The following is a 16,252-nucleotide window of genomic DNA, read 5'->3' on the forward strand; positions in this document are numbered from 1 at the left end:
CAGGGGTTTTATCTCCAGATTCATGCTCTCCCAGCAAAAACCAGATACTTTTAACATCTAATAAAAACTGATGGCTGTTTAACCCCTTCACCCTAAAGACCATTTTCACCTTCATGACCAGGCCAAATTTTACACTTCTGACCAGTGTCGCTTTATGTGGTAATAACTCTGGAACGCTTCACCGAATCCCACTGAACAGGAGATTGTTTTTCAGGTGACATATTGCACTTCATGATAGTGGTAAAGTTTCTTCGATATGAATTGCGCTTACAGTGGGGAAAAAAGTATTTAGTCAGCCACCAATTGTGCAAGTTTACCCACTTAGGCTATGTGCACACGGTGCAGATTTTTCCGCGCGGATTTTACGAAATCCGCAGGTCAAATGACCTGCATTTTTCCTGCAGATTTCTTCCTTTTTTTTTGCGGTTTTACTGCGGTTTTCCACCTGCGGATTTGTAGAATGGAGCAGGTGAAAAACTGCAGCAAAACCACACAAAAGAAGTGACATGCTGCTTTTTTTTTTTTTTTAAACGCACAAAAACCGCGCGGAAAAATCCGCAGCGTGTGCACAGTGGTTTTATTTTTCATAGGCTACAATGGTACTGTACATCACCTGCAGTTCTGCTGCGGATCCGCAGTAGAAACCGCACCGTCTGCACAGAGCCTTAGACTTTTTTGGTAGGGTGGGGGCAAAAGTGTGTCCTTTTTTTTTCTATTTTATGCAGCTATCGCCACTTTTAAATCTTAGGTGTAATGTGGGTACTTGTTCACTTTGCAAGTAAGAATCAAGCCAAATTTATAAGTTCCAAAAATGTGGGAAGATGTGAGAAAAAAAAACAAACAAAAAAAAAAAAACAAAGCTTGCGACATCGCTGTGCTAACTAGTTAGCATTTTATTTATAAAATAGAGTTTACTCACCAAATTCCGGTGTATCATATATTCCTACAATATCTTCAATCAACTCTTTGGCTTTACTCTGTTGTTCACAATTTCCAAATATCTTTACTATCGATTCGTAACCTTCATTCACAATCTAAACATAAGTAAAATGCAACAAGCTTATTAAAAAAAAAAAAAAAAAAAAAAATAGTTTTGCCCAAAAGGACTAATGAATTATATCTTTGAAATACTTAAGTCTTGAGGGGATTGTCAAAGAGCAAATAAAATTAAAATCTCCCTTGGGGAGCATTTTTTATAGTGAAAAATGAAATGCAATGAAACTTTTAATCCCCCTTACTTTTTAGCAGATAGAAAAATTCTCACGGTGATCTGCTATGAAGACACTGAGCTTGAAATGCGGTTACCTAATCACTGGCATTTTCCCACGGTCCTGAGGACACCGCAGTTCAGCCCAGTTGGGAGCACAGCCTCAGTGACGTCACTGAGGCTGCACTCGCAGCATCTCATTCACCAGTGTTTCTCAGCCTGGACAGTCGTATCTTGGCACCATCCAGGTTGAAAACTAATTCTCCCCCAGACATTGATTATGACGTGGGACACAAAGACTGACAGGTATGGTATATTGTTGCTTTTTCATTTTAGTTTTATTACAGGAGATCGAGGGCTTCGGTGGAATTAGGCGACGTTGTAAGTATGGTTTAATTGAGATTATTAAAGGAGTCTGTTATTTTTCAATTAAAAGAACTTTATTCTGGGTGTCTGTTTTCTTACAACGTGATGATGGGGTTAGTAATGTGGGCATCTTATTGACGCCTCTCCATTACTAACCTCGGGGCCTCATATCACCTGACAATACAACGGTGACATCAACCCCCCCCCCCAACTAATACCCAACTTGCCACCATTACATTGAAAGTGGGAAGAGCCGAGCAAAGCATCAGAAGTGGCGCATCTAATAGATGTGCCTTTTCTGGGCAGCTGCAGGCTGCTATTTTTAGGCTGGGGAGGAACCTATATCAATGGCCCCTTACCAGCCTGAGAATACCAGCCCCCAGCTGTGAGCTTTAGCAAGGCTGGTTGTCAAAAATGGGAGGGATCCCACATAGTTTTTTAAAATTGTTTAGTAAAATATTTAAAAAAAAAAAAAAAACCGACATTGCTGAAGCAGACAGCTGAGGGTTGCAGCCCCCAGCTGTGAATTTTGTCTGGCTTGTTACCAACAATAGGGGGGAACCCATGTCGGGTTCATTCATTTAGTTATAGCGCAGGCGGCGGGTGAGAAATACCCCCATCATCCGCTCCTGCTGCAACTGTTCTTAGCGACACCAGGTGTACGTTGATGGGAGTAATAGTCCCAAAAGCCCCCATCTGCTGTCATTTTTCTGACTTGAATACAACAGTCATCATTCTCCTCTGCTCACGCCGATCGCTGGCAGAGCAGGGGAGAATGAGGAGAGCAGTCTTCAACACTCGCCGCCGGGGAACAGCGCTTACTGTAGCGCTTCTTCCTGGGCGACTGTTTGTGTGGTACTGATGCGGCACACGTGTGGCAACCGTGTGCCGCATCAGTACCACACAAACCGTCACATGTATTATACACACACAACACATGGATATTTCTGGTGCCGGAAATAAACTGTTGTGTGAAACTGGCCTTAGGTGATTATAACTGTTTCTTATTTTTAAATAAAAAAGGAAGAACTGTGTCTTGTTTTATGTCAAATAAAAGACTTTATTCTTGCAGTGTTTTTATTTACAACGCAACTGTAGGATTAGTAATGGATAGGTATCTTATAGACGCCTCTCCATTAATAATCCGTGGGCTTGATGTCACCTGGCAATACAAAAGATGACATCAACCCCACAGATACGAACCACACTTGCCACTGCTACAGGGAAAGTGGGAAGAGTGGGGCAAAGCACCAGAATAGGCACATCTAACAGATATATAGATGCCTTTTCTGCAGGCTGCTATTTTTAAGCTGGGAGGGGCCCAATATCTACGGCCTCTTACCAGCCCCCAGCTGTCTGCTTTAGCAAGGCTGGATGTCACAAATTAAGGGACCCCAAGCAGTTTAAAATTATTTATATAATTAAAAAATATGGCGCGGGGACACCTCTATTCTTGATAACCAGCCTTGCCAACGCTGTCAGCTGAGTGTTGCAGGCAGCTCCCAGCTGTGAGTTTTGCCTTGCTAGTTATCAACCTAGAGGGAAGTCCATGCAGGGTTTTTTTTTTTTAAATTTATTTACAGCACAGGAGCCAGCTCATGAATACTCCTATCAACAGCTTCTGCTCTCACTGTTAGAAGCGGCAGCAGGCATAAGGAGGGAGCAGTGGTCCTACCAGTGACAGGAGATAAACTTTATACCTCCTATCACAGCGGACGCTGTCTTTTGACAACGTGGGAACCGTGGCTGTCTGATCGGTGGGGAAGAATTCACTACCAATCAGAAGCGGTCAGCTGAGGGTTGCAGCACCCAGCTGTGGGTTTTTCCTGGCTGCTCAGTGTCTCTGCTAGATGACAGGCTATGGTCGCATCATGCAACCTGCCATCTAAATGTAGCAGAGCTGACTGAGGTCACATCATACTGTCCTTGACTTTTCTGCAGCAAATACTCTGCAAAAAAGGTCAACCTGCGGTTTTGCAGCTTTGTGTCACCATTCATTCAAATCGATGGGTGAAAAAACGCTGCAAAAAAGATTGAAAAAAAAAGTGAAAGTAGTGACATGTTCCATGAAAAAAAAAAAAAAAGAAAAGAAACGCAAAGCACAAAATCCTGGTGACAAAAAAAAAAAAAAAAACAATGTGTGCATGAGATTTCTGAAATCTCCTAGGCATTGCTGGTACTTTAAAAAGCAGCTGAAAATTAGCATTAAAAAAAGCAGCAAAAAAAAAAAAAAAGAGGAAAAAATGAGATTCATGTTGCTTACCTTTATCCTTGCACTAGATGTCTGTTCTAGCTCCTTTATCTTAGCCCCTCCACGCCCTGAAAAACACAATTTCCCAAAAACTCACATGGACAATAAGTAAAATTATCCAGATTATCTTATACAATTTTTTTTTCTTGACAGGTACCAAAAAAAATAACAAGTGCATTTATTAACCATGTTAGTACCAGGGCTGTGGAGTCGGAGTTAGTTTTGGTCGGAGTCGGTAGAAATGTACCGACTCCAGCTTTAAAAAAAATGTATTAATATTTCATAATTGAACTATCATATGAATTTTATAAATGTTACTCAAATATATATGTTCTATCAAACTATGAACAACAGTGATAAGCAGTTCTGCTGGAGATAGAGACATTTCTTACTTCTTGTGTGTCACTGTTCTCCACTGCCCTTATCTAATCTTATACTTGGTTAACCTCATGCTGCCCCAACCCCCCTACTTACAATGTATGAAACTGAAAGTGAAAATGTGTTGCAAATTCTTAGTAGTAAAGCTCCTCCTCTAGACTAGATCATACTAGGTGTGCGTCTTCCAAGCATCTCACAGCTGCCTGCTACTCAGAAGAGGAAGACTGTAAGGCCGGAGTCACACTGGCGAGGAATACGGGTGCGTGAGAGGCGCAAAAAGCACGCATTAGACACGGACCAATGATTCTCTATGGGGTCACTCGCACCAGGCGTATATTTCTCCTCCGTATCCTCCGCTCCGTGCCACTCGCAGCATGCTGCGATTGTCAGCGTACTACGCCCGTAGCACGCCAATGCAAGTCTATGGGTGCGCAAAAAATACGGATTACACACTGAACACACGTGTGACCTGTGAGCAATACGCAGGTCTTTTGGCTGGTGAACAGGAAATGGGCCAATCCATCATCAGGAAGCGTAGACATGCAAATGAGCTCAAAAAGCGCTCCAGACATCCAGGAAGTACGCCTCCACGGAGTACAGCAGCAGCATGGCGTCCACTTACATAAATGTGGAGATGCTAATTGTGCTGGTGCAGGAGCGTCCAGAAATATGGGACCCACGCGACGCAAACTATGCGAACCGCACAAGAAAGGAGGCGTCATGGAGGCGCATCTGTCGCCAGATGTACCATGACTTCGGTGACAGACCACGTGATGAGCAGCAGAAAATTCGTAAGTGCAACCATAAAAATATAATTAACGTTAGCGCGTGCTATAAAATGACTCAACAATCAGCCCCCCCCCACCTTCCTGGGCATGTAATTTTAGCCTCATGAGGCCGTTACATTAGGATGTGACACGTGGCTTCACACAGCCATAATTAGGGGTTAGGCCACAAGCTCCTCATCCTCCTAGCCACTAAAATTAGTTTCAGGGGAGCTAATGAGACCCTGGGTATCGGCCCAATTACATATGCCACCATGGGTAGAACGCACACCCCATAAGGCCCCATGCCTAGACTACTGTTTGAAAATGTGACCTCTCAAATATGTGATTTTGACAATCTTTCCTGTCACATTGCAGTGGAAGATGTGATGAAACGGTGGAGAAGCATCCGGGACCAGTACCGCCGGGAACGCCAGCAGTGGTCCAGGAGTGGGGATGCTGGCCATGTCAAGCGGAAATATATATATTATGACCGGCTGAACTTCCTAGCCCCAATTCTGGCTCTGAGACCGTAAGTACATACCTCACACCACATGACACAAAAACATTACACAAATACTTTACAGGGACAAAAATATTGATGTATTTTTGCCTCTGTTCTATTTCATAACAGAACTCAATCCAACCTTACGGATCGAGGAACGGCCTCAGAGGCAGAGCCCATTATTGATCCTGTAGGGGGATGAGGTGGCTGGCCCATCTTCTCCCCCTACAAGAAGGATGTCTGAAAAGGAGGCATCACAAGACCACCCAATGGGTGCCCGACACAACACACCACCAGGACGGTCTGCAGCTGCAACCTCACCCATCCTGGAAGAGATGGGCAACTTGAGCAGCAGCCCAACTGCCCAGATCAGGCCCTCCCCACAGGCTGCTCTTGCATCACGGCGAATAAGAAGAAGGCGCCAGGTCGCCATTCAAGAGAGCCGGACCCATGTGGACACTGGGGTGCTGAATTACTTGTCCAGAGTCACTACAGATGATGGTGAGGAGGCCTATGCACGTAGCCTCACCCTTTATCTCCGTGCCCTTACCCGTGAGGTCAGGCTCCGTATTAGGGGGTGTATTCAGATCCTGCTTGATGCAAGCACCCCCCCCCCCCCCAATACCCTATATGAGGTGTTTGAATTTCTGGAGAGGTGGCAGCTCTCACCAAGAAATTTAATGCGCATGAGACCATCCACACAGATGCTTGCTCAAGCAGGGTCATAAAAAGGCTTGAGTAATATATATTTAGACACACTTTGAAACAAAAAAATTATAACATAGACACAGCATTCTCTTGCCAAGAAGTTGCCCCCTCAGGTGAGATAAAGTAATTCGTGAATATATCACGCACTTTGAGGCCAGAGAGCGGTCTATGTTGAGGGATGATAGGTGGTCTCACCCTGCGCACATTGTCCGGCCTACGCACAACACCATCAGAGGAGGAACAATCATGTATCCTGGTGAAGTTATGCAGAACAACACAGGCTTTCACAACTTCATTCACATTTTGCTCACTCAGCTGAATGGCAGACTGGAGCACCCGCCATTTGGCACAAAGAATCCCAAAGGAACACTCCACCAGTCGCCTAGCACGTGATAGGCGCAAGTTAAAAATTCTGCGCCTGTGGTCAAGGTTGCGCCGGGGATATGGCCTCATGACATTACGTGATAACTGAAAGGCCTCATCTGCCACAAGAACATAAGGGACTGATTGTTCGGGGGAGCCTGGTAGCTGGCGTGGTGGTGGGAGATCCAACTGGTTGGTGCGTAGCCGCCGACCCATTATGGAAGTATTGAAGACTCTAGAGTCTCCAGTCCTTCCATAGGCCCCAATGTCAACAATTATAAACTTGTATTGAGGGTCTACCAGAGCCAACAATACAACAGAAAAGTATTGCTTATAATTGAAGAATTGGGAGCCTGAGTTCGGCGGCTTACGCACCCTGATATGTTTGCCATCCAGGGCCCCAATACAATTTGGAAACTGGCAGTCCTCCTCAAAGTCCCTTGAAATCCTTAACCAGTCTTCCATCCTGGGCTCGGGTAGGACCACCTGATGGAGTTTTGTCCAGATTTCTGCACATGTAGACCTCACTATGCCTGAAATGGTTGACTTTCCAATGAGAAACTCATGGTGGAGGGCGGCATAAGACAGGCCAGTGGACAGGAAGCTGTCGAACAACAGAAATAGTACAGTTTAGAATGGCTAAAGTAAAAAAAAAATCAGTTACATGCCGACCAAACTTGGTAGGGAATGATAGAGAAGAACACACACATATTTGGTGGCACAATGACTAAGTGATATGCAGGACATATTAGATGTAACATTCTGCTGTGTCAGGTGAAACATATTTTGAGGAATATGAGGGTATTAAACTTTGTCCAAGGCGGCCAAAAAACATAAATTAACACACACATTATGAACATAGAGAATGTGGTCGTGGAGTACATACCGTATTGTGAGTAGAAGTCGCTCCTCTGCAGATATGGCTTGGCGCATCCTTGTGTCCTGAAAGGTTATCCCAGGGCGCACTGTCTCCAAGAGGCGATCAAATGTGGAAATGCTCATTCGACAGTACTGGTAAAATTTCTCCGGATGCTCCCGCAGAGACGAATAGAGGCGGTGAAAATGACCTCTTGTGAGTCGTTGCCTCAAAAGTGGATGTACCCACATGCGTCTCCTCCTCCGCGGATCCACTATCACAGGATATGGTTGGCCAAAGCGCCGTGACAAAAGCCAGGTAAAGAGAACCTCCTCAGTTGTATTGAATCTCAGACCCTCTGCCATGCTGCACAAAGAACACCAACACCCCTCGTGAAAGCAAGGTGAGAAATGTACAGAATGTAGGCAGCAACCTGTTTCTGAGTGTCTAAATAGGGTGCAGGCTAATGATTTAAATTGTTTGCAGGCCTCAAAACCGTTAAATGTCCATTTTGCAAGGCTGCGAGAAAATCTCGCCATACGGATTGCATACGGATGCCACACGGATTACATACGGATGCACACATGCGCAAAATACGCGACCACACCTTGCTTACGGATGACCTACGGAGCACTGTTTAGGGGTCATTGATCCGTATTACGCATGTAAAATACGGAGCGTATTTTGCGCAGGTTAGTGTGACTCCAGCCTAAGAAGTATTATCCTTTCAACAAACTTTGCATCAGTTAACTGTGAGTACATGAGGAATAATAACAGTATTACTGACCACTATATCAGTTGTACGACCTGGCAATAATTTTGTACAATTGTTTTTAGGAAAAACAATTGTCATTTGGATTGTGAATGCAGAATTAAAAACCTGAGAATGTCAAAGAAGCATCACATTAAATCAGCTGTATTTGAACATTTCACCATCACTCAAGATAGAAAACATATGTCTGTCAGTGTATGACAAATGATCCAGACGAAAACAAATGCTGTGAAGCCAAGATGAGTGCATATTCAGGCAAAGATAAAAATGCTCCTACCAGAGCTTCTAATCTAAAGAGACATTTACAGCGCTTTCATCCAGAAGTACTGAAAGCAGTGGATGAGAAAGACTGCATCCAAACCAATGAACCAGTGCCCAGCTCTTCCAGCCAAACAAAGGAGCAGAGAACTTTGCAGCCATCAGTTGCAAGATATTTTGTCAGTGACAAAGTTACTGTGACAATGACAGTAGATACATTTAAAAAACAGATCATAGAGCTTGTTGTAAAGGATAGTGTGCCTATTTCATTATTTTCACGACCAGCTTTTATGTGTCTGAATGGGGAAATGGCCCGCAAGCTTGGTGTTTCTCTGGAGAGAGAGAGTATTAGAAAATTAGTAATCGAAGAAGCTTTTAAACAAAAGGAAGAACTTAAAAAAACTCTCAAGGGACGCTTTCTGTTTCTTAAAATGGATGCCTGCACACGTCACAGAGTGAACTATTTTGCCATCAATGTCCGATTTGTTTGTGACAAAAATGAAATAGTTACCAAGACATTGGCAGTAAAAGACACCAAAGCTCATCACACCAGTGAGTTTCTCCAGGTCTTGGTGGAAAAGGTTCTGCAAGACTATGAACTTAAAAAAGAGCAAGTTCTTTCTGTCGTAACTGACAATGCTTCAAATATGATAAGTACTATTAAGCTAATGAATGAGAGTAATGATGGTGACCAGCAGCTAGAAGAACATTCTGGGTCCACAGACACAGAAATGTTTGAAATAGAGGAACACAGTATTGTAACTGAGGAGCAAACTGAAGTTGCTTCAGATGAACAGCAACATGATAGTTTAGATGATCTTGTTGAAACTGTGTCAATATGTTCTTTCATTCATCACATGCGCTGTGTTGTGCATACGCTACAGCTGGCTATAAGAGACAGTCTGCAAGAAGGACATGCTGCTGCACTGATTGGCAAGGTGAGAAAATTGGCTACTGTTGCCAGAACCCCTAAAGTTGACTCAATTTTGAAGAGACGTGCTGGAAAAGGGGCAATTATTGATCAAGCCACACGATGGGGCAGTACTTACTTAATGATTCAGCGCTTGGTTGAACTGAAAACATTTCTTGTAGACATGGCTAACCCTCAACTGACGCTAAATGAAAGTCAGTGGAATCAGGTGACTGAGCTGGAAAAATTGCTAGAGCACCCATTTACTGTGACTAAAAAATTACAAGCAGAGGACTTAACTCCAGGTATTTTCTTAAAGGAGTGGAAGAACCTGATGTTTCGCCTGTCCCAAAGAGGAGGGTTAATTGCAAGTGGCATTGCTACATCAATGAAACAGAGAGAGGAGCTACTATTACAAAATAACATTCTTTTGGCAGCTGTTTATGTAGACCCAATGCATCGGATTCTTCTAGATGATCAACAGCTAAGTAAAGGAAAAGAAGCTCTGTTTGAAATAGCAGTAAGGATGAAAGGGTTGCAGAACAGTCAGGAGGAACAAGAAGAATTTGGGCGTCCTGCCACATCTTCACCCTCATCATCAACTGATGAAGAATTTAATTTCGAAAAATATTTGGATCACAAGGACCGTGCAAAGCTTTCCCGCATAGAAGAGTCATCCCCATCAAGGAACACAGCCAGTACATTTCAGCAGAATTTTTCATGTGCACTAAAAGAAATTGAGAAATTTGACCGTTCATCAAAAATAACAGTGCAACAAGCGATTCCTCTGTATCCTGACATTGTCAGAGATGTTGCCCGAGTGGTTACTGCTTTGCCACCAACACAAGTTAGTGTAGAGAGGTTGTTCTCTGCTCTCAAAATAATTAGATCAGATTTGAGGGCATCCATGAAGGAGGATCTGACAGAGGCAATACTTTTTCTGAGGACAAATTTATAGATTTCTTCTTATTAACTGCATAAAAGTGTTTATTGCATATTTACTTACAGTTTAGAAAAGTTTATAAAAGTTATTTGCTATATTCTAATTGTATTCTAATAAATGTAGTTTTTGCGCTAAGTGGTCTGATTACTTATATGATGGTGAGAAACTGAATAAGCACGATGTTTAATATTTTACAACAGTAAATTTGTTGTTATGAATTGGCCATTTATGAAGGAGTCGGAGCCGGAGTCGGAGCCTGATAAAATCCAGGAGTCGGAGTCGGAACTGTGGCTTACCGACTCCACAGCCCTGGTTAGTACACCGAGAAATCCTCAGCAGAAGTTAACTCCTCAATGACAATCACATCAGAAGTGACAGTGTCAATCTGCATCCATGAAGTAAAGCCCCCGTTACACACTGCGATATCGCTAGCAATATCGCTGTAAAGTCACCGATTTTGTGACGTTGCAGCGATATTGCTAGCGATATCGCTGCATGTGATACTTACCTCCGACCGGCTCCCCCCGCTGGTTATCGCTGATCGCGCGAGAAGCTCCTGGACCATTCCTCGTCGGCCACTTCCTGCGGCGCGTGGAGCCGGGCGGAAGGACGCAGGATCGCCGCGTCTGACAGGTAAGTAGCGATCCCCGTCCCCAGCGATGTACTAGCGACCCCCTAGCGATGTACCAGCGATCCTGACCGCGTCATTTCGCTAGTCGGGATCGCTGGTGCATCGCTAGGTGTAACGGTACCCTAAAAGGTAAGGGGGATTAAAAGTTCTTGTGCTTTTAAATGGTAACGGTCTGCTCCGAAATCTGTATCAAAATGAGAATAGCTTTCTGCACTGAGAAGAGCCATGTCTTTGCAAACCTTTTTTTAGTACAATTCTCTCAATTGTGGTGAAATGTGGACCATACCACGATCAAAAGGTCTTCCACTTTCAATTGGGTCACTGGCAAACAGGGCTGTGGAGTTGGTATAAAATGGACCGCCTTCTAAAATATATAATAAATTGGGATCAGCAGTTCAGTGCAAGATGTGCTGTGAATGTTTTCATAACAATTTTGGGAAAGTTATGAAATGTTCTATAAGGGCAAGTTCACACTGGGAGTTTTGATGCTTTTTTTTGCAGCAAAGCCTGAGTGCTTGGCAGGAAAGAAGCTGGAGCCAAACCTGCATTTTTGCCAAGTTGTTTTTCATTCGATTACATGGGTGAAAAACGCTGAAACAAACAAACAAACAAAAAAAAACTAAAAGTGATATGCTCTATGTACAAAAAAACATGCAAAGCACAAAATATGAAATGTGCATGCATGTGATTTCTGAAATCTAATAGGCTTGCTGGTACTGTGAAAAGCATCAGATAATTAGCATATAAAAAGGAGCAAAAACGCCCAGTGTGAACTTGGCCTAAATGTCTGTTCCTGATCTATGGATCTCGGCTTCTAGTTGAGATGAATCTGTTTTACACTTTCTGTACATGCTCAGTAGTGAGGCAGTGCTTGAGGGAGTCGGGAGGTTTGGAGTACATAGCCCTGTTGGCAAACTGGGGACAGGAGTTCATTCAAAAGCCACACACAGGTATCACTACAGCTAAAAATATAAGCTCTTCAGTGTTATCCCTGGTAATCCACTGCCGCCTTCCTAATCCTCCCTGTTGGTCATTTTAACGGTCACTTTGGGTATACCATACAGGGCTTACGGTAGGTCTTCTTTGCAATAAAAGGCCGACTAGGAAGATTGGGAACACAGTACTAGAACACCAGGGATGATATTGGCAAATATACATTATTTACCTATTTTAGATGTAATGGTGGCTGTGTGCAGCTATTTAATACATTGAGACCCCTTGAGTGCTGCTTACAACAAGATATCACCTATAACAGGGCTGCGAAGTATGTGCCCATTTTGATGGAGTTAGTATAAAATGGACAAATTCCTAAAATATGTAATAAACTGGGTACAGTAGTACAACGCAGGATGTGCTGTAAATGTTTTCCTAAGTCTGTTCTGTTCCTGATCCAAGGATCTGGACTTTAAGTAGAGACTGACACTACCGAAGCCAGGAGCACAGTGGCCTCACTTCATCAAGACGAGAGTTGTTTACACAGGTCTCCTGATACATAAAAAGGTGGGCAGGAGTACGATCAAACAAAAAAGCTCCAGCAACAAAACAGCCAAATCAGATTGTTGAATAGACGTTGAAACTTCATCTTTATTGCAATGTCTTTAAAAACCATACTGTTAAAATTGTAAATCAAAGGGAGTACGATGTATGGCATAGTGAACGCTCGTTATGAATGAGACGAGTGCTGTGATGGTGCATTGAACCTTTAGGCTATGTGCACACGTAGTTTTAGGTGCTGCGGATTTTTCCGTGCGGATTTGGAAAAATCCGCAGGTAAATCCACAGGTCAAAAGACCTGCGGATTAGCCTGTGGTTTGACACCTCTACAATGGAGGTGTGAAACCGCAGCGGAATCCACACAAAGAATTGACATACTGCGGATTTGAACGCACAGCAAATCCGCGCGGAAAAATCTGCAGCATGTGCACAGCGTTTTTCAGCTTACCATTGAAAACAATGGTACTGTATAACGCAGCTAAATCTAATCTGCAACGAGTGCACATAGCCTTAAGGCCCCATCACACACAGTGATTTCGCCAGTGAGATCCCTGTGTGACGGGGATCAGCGACCGGGCCCCCCTGCCGGTTATCGCTGATCGTGCAGCATCGGCCAGGGCCGTTTTTCGATCGCTGGTCTCCCACTGGCCAGCGCGCATCGCTGCATGTGGCAGCGAGAGACCAGCGACGCTGGTTTCTAATGTAAACATCCGGTATCCAGGAGCCGCAGCTCCTGGATACTTGACGTTTACATTAGAAACCAGCGTCACTCCTGCGCCACTCCTCATTCCCAAATGTAATCAGCCAGCTTTTATGTTAGTTTTTGCTTGTGATAGACTGCATTGGAAAGGTGAGGAGCTGCACAGCTGCACCCAATAAAGCCACACTCGGGATTCTATATATTTGTAGGCCAAATGCAAATCCAGAAGTGGTGACGGGTTTCTATGACGCTTTTCCTCTGCACCCGGTGGACTCTACCAGCACTGATCCACAGGTCTCTGACTATAGGGAAGACCCATCAATCAGTGGGAAGAGGCGGCCAGGGATGATGGAGTTGGAGGAATCTGGTTCTGGCCAGATGTGTATTGTGCAGTCAGGCTCTGATCTACTCTGCCTGCAGTTTGCGCAACATTATAACATTAATCACATCCTCATTAGGCGCAGAGCTCTGAGCCAGGCCGTGTCTCTGCAGCCAGTAACGGTTGGGGGCGATCAGTGCCCGCTCGTGCACATGCCCACCCTGCTGCCCCCCGGAGCTACTCACCGATCACCTTCCCGACCATCGAGCTGTCCACGGGGAAACACAAGGGTTTAGCTCCAGGGTCGTCGTCAGTCTCCCGTCTTCTGAACTCCATTGCCCCCTTTGCAGTCTGCCGGTTAGGTTGGTGGGAATAGCGGCCACCTTCGTCTCTCTTCCAGCCACGAGACTCTTGCCGCTTCCATGCCGGCTCACGTCTTTCATTCGTGGCCGGTGGCGCTTTCTTAACACTCTCTGCACTGCCGGTGTCGTACTCTTCCTCCCAGTCAGACATGTTCCGCCGAGCCCTATACTCCGCTGACTTCACGTAGCCGGGCAACAACGCGCTGGTGGTAGCGAGTGATAAGCCTGTGGTCACGTGTGCGGCGGTTCCCGCCTGAGCGGCGCGGCTGCACGTAGCTATGTGGGGTCTGTGTACGGTCCGTGCGGGCTGTGTGTGGGGTCTATACGGGGTGGGTGGGCTGTGTGTGGGGTCTGTGGACAGTAAAGTGGGCGAGGCTGTGATTGTCCTGCCCCCAATAGTAAATAAACAGACAAAATACTAACATGGTTGCTGTTTCTATTATCAATGAACATCTCCCCAGGTTGTGACAGAAAAGACCCCACAGCGACATTTTTCTGCGCCACCGCCTCGTTATTTAGTCTCACCATTACACATGTACAGCATTTATTTCTCTGTTTAGGGCTAATTATCTGACAAAAATGAGTCACATTCTAAATTTCTATATATTTTCTAAGGTGACACCAAAAATCTGCCTAAATAACATATGTTGTATGTGAGCTCGATGAGGAAACCCCGGAATCTGGATGGGGCAAACTGCTGGCGGCTGTCACCCAGATTTAGGCCTCGTTCACATGTTGCATAAGTGTGAGGGATCTGGTTTTTCCCACATGCGTCGCGTACCCATTATCACCTATGGAGTTATGCACATGTCCGTGATTGTACAAGGACCGTGCAAAATACACAGAGACATGGCTGTTTTTTCCCAGCAGCATGGATGGAGCTGAGTGTGCATATTTATGCAAAAATACACGGACTTGGAATTGCCGCATCCAGAACAACCGGCTGTGTAAAACTGTTGCGCTGTTTAACCCCTACTTTGAACACCGTAAAGAAATATTAAAAAAAATGTCAAAAACTATGTCATATGTGAATTGGAATGGTATCCCTGAAAACGTTCTCTTGCCCCGCAAAAAACGATCCCCTATTCAGCACCGTCAATGGAAAAAAAAGGGATAGCTCTCTATTGCTTTTTCTATAATTTTTTTTCTTGTAAAAGCAGCAAAACCTAAATGTGGTAGCACTGTAATCTCACAGATCCGAAGAATAAGGCTGAGTGCAGACGGACTTTTTAGCCCTGTGGATTTTTCCGGGCAGAATTGAAGAAATCCGCAGGTCAAATGACCTGTATTTTTCCTGCGGATTTCTTCCTGTTTTTGTGCAGATTTCCCCCTGCGGATTTGGAGAATGGAGCAGGTGGAAAACCGCACAAAAGAAGTGACATGCTGCATATTTTGAACCGCAAGAAAACCGCGCGGAAAAGTCCGCAGCGTCTGCACAGCGTTTTTTTTTTCTATTGACTTACATGCTACTGTACATCACAATGCGGATATGCAGTGTTTCTGCACGGAAAAATCCGCTGCGGATCTGCTGGAAATCTGCATCGTGTGCACATGGCCTAAGGGTATGTGCACACGTTGCGGATTTGGCTGCGGATCCGCAGCAGTTTTCCATGTGGTGTACAGTACCATGTAATCCGCAGCGTTTTTACACCTCTTCCATTATAGGAATCCGCACAAAATCTGCATAAAATACGCAGGAAATCTGCAGGTAAAACGCAGGTCATTTTACCTGCAGATTCAGCCAAATCCGCAATGTGTGCACATACCCTAAAGCCGTCATATCATTTTTACCATTCAGTGAACAGTATAAATAAAGAAAGGGGAAAAAATACTATTCCTGAATTGTTGGGTTTTTTTCATTCCCAAAATCGGAATTGAAGTGATCAAAAAATGTTATTCACCCCAAAATGGTACTAATAAAAAGTTCAACTCCTCAAAGAAGCCCTCACATGGCTGTCTGCAGAAAAGTGAAGAAATTCAAGCTCTCAGAATATGGTGATTAAAAAAAAAACTTGAAGATAAAGCACTTTTTAAAGTGAGACAGTAGCAAAAACTAAAAAACAATATAAATCTGGTAAAGCTATTTTATCACTTATACAGCAAGGTGAATAGCGTAAAGCAAATTAATACAAATTCTTCACCTGCCCTTGATTTGTTTATTCTGTCTCTAAAAAAAAAATCACATTTATCTTGTGCTCTATGCTTACATTGGGGATTACATGTACACTGGTCAGATTGGAAAAATGAGGCTTAGTCATTAACATAAAATACAAAGTGGCTTAAGGAGTTAAGAACCTAAGTTCTATAGTCTTTTTTTTTTCTTTGTTTATGTCTACCTCAAACACCTGTACTGTGGTAAAATTACCATCTCAATGATAAGGTTGCCTTTGTGAGGCTAATGCCAAGGGGACAATGGACAGTCACACCTCTCTGTGAATGTAGGAGACATTGAGGCTGTCTCATTT

At 44.1% G+C, this 16,252-nt stretch overlaps 1 protein-coding gene across 3 annotated transcripts in view; it reads right to left on the reverse strand.

The window, feature by feature from the left end:
* Window positions 1-14,122, reverse strand: part of DDX43 (DEAD-box helicase 43) — an 83,212-nt gene extending 69,090 nt beyond the window's left edge. For all 3 annotated transcript variants that reach the window (XM_073569336.1, XM_073569335.1, XM_073569334.1), the window contains exons 1-3: window positions 13,671-14,122; window positions 3,837-3,892; window positions 920-1,034 (exon numbers count right to left, since the gene is read on the reverse strand). In XM_073569336.1, coding sequence (XP_073425437.1) covers window positions 920-1,034; window positions 3,837-3,892; window positions 13,671-13,938 — 439 coding nt within the window. In that variant the 5' untranslated portion in view covers window positions 13,939-14,122. The remainder of the gene's footprint in view (window positions 1-919; window positions 1,035-3,836; window positions 3,893-13,670) is intronic.
* Window positions 14,123-16,252: the final 2,130 nt, after the last annotated feature.

Source organism: Dendrobates tinctorius, unplaced genomic scaffold (assembly GCF_039654945.1).
Source record: "Dendrobates tinctorius isolate UK_male_01 unplaced genomic scaffold, ASM3965494v1 ptg000024l, whole genome shotgun sequence".
NCBI classification, from domain to species: Eukaryota; Metazoa; Chordata; class Amphibia; order Anura; family Dendrobatidae; genus Dendrobates; species Dendrobates tinctorius.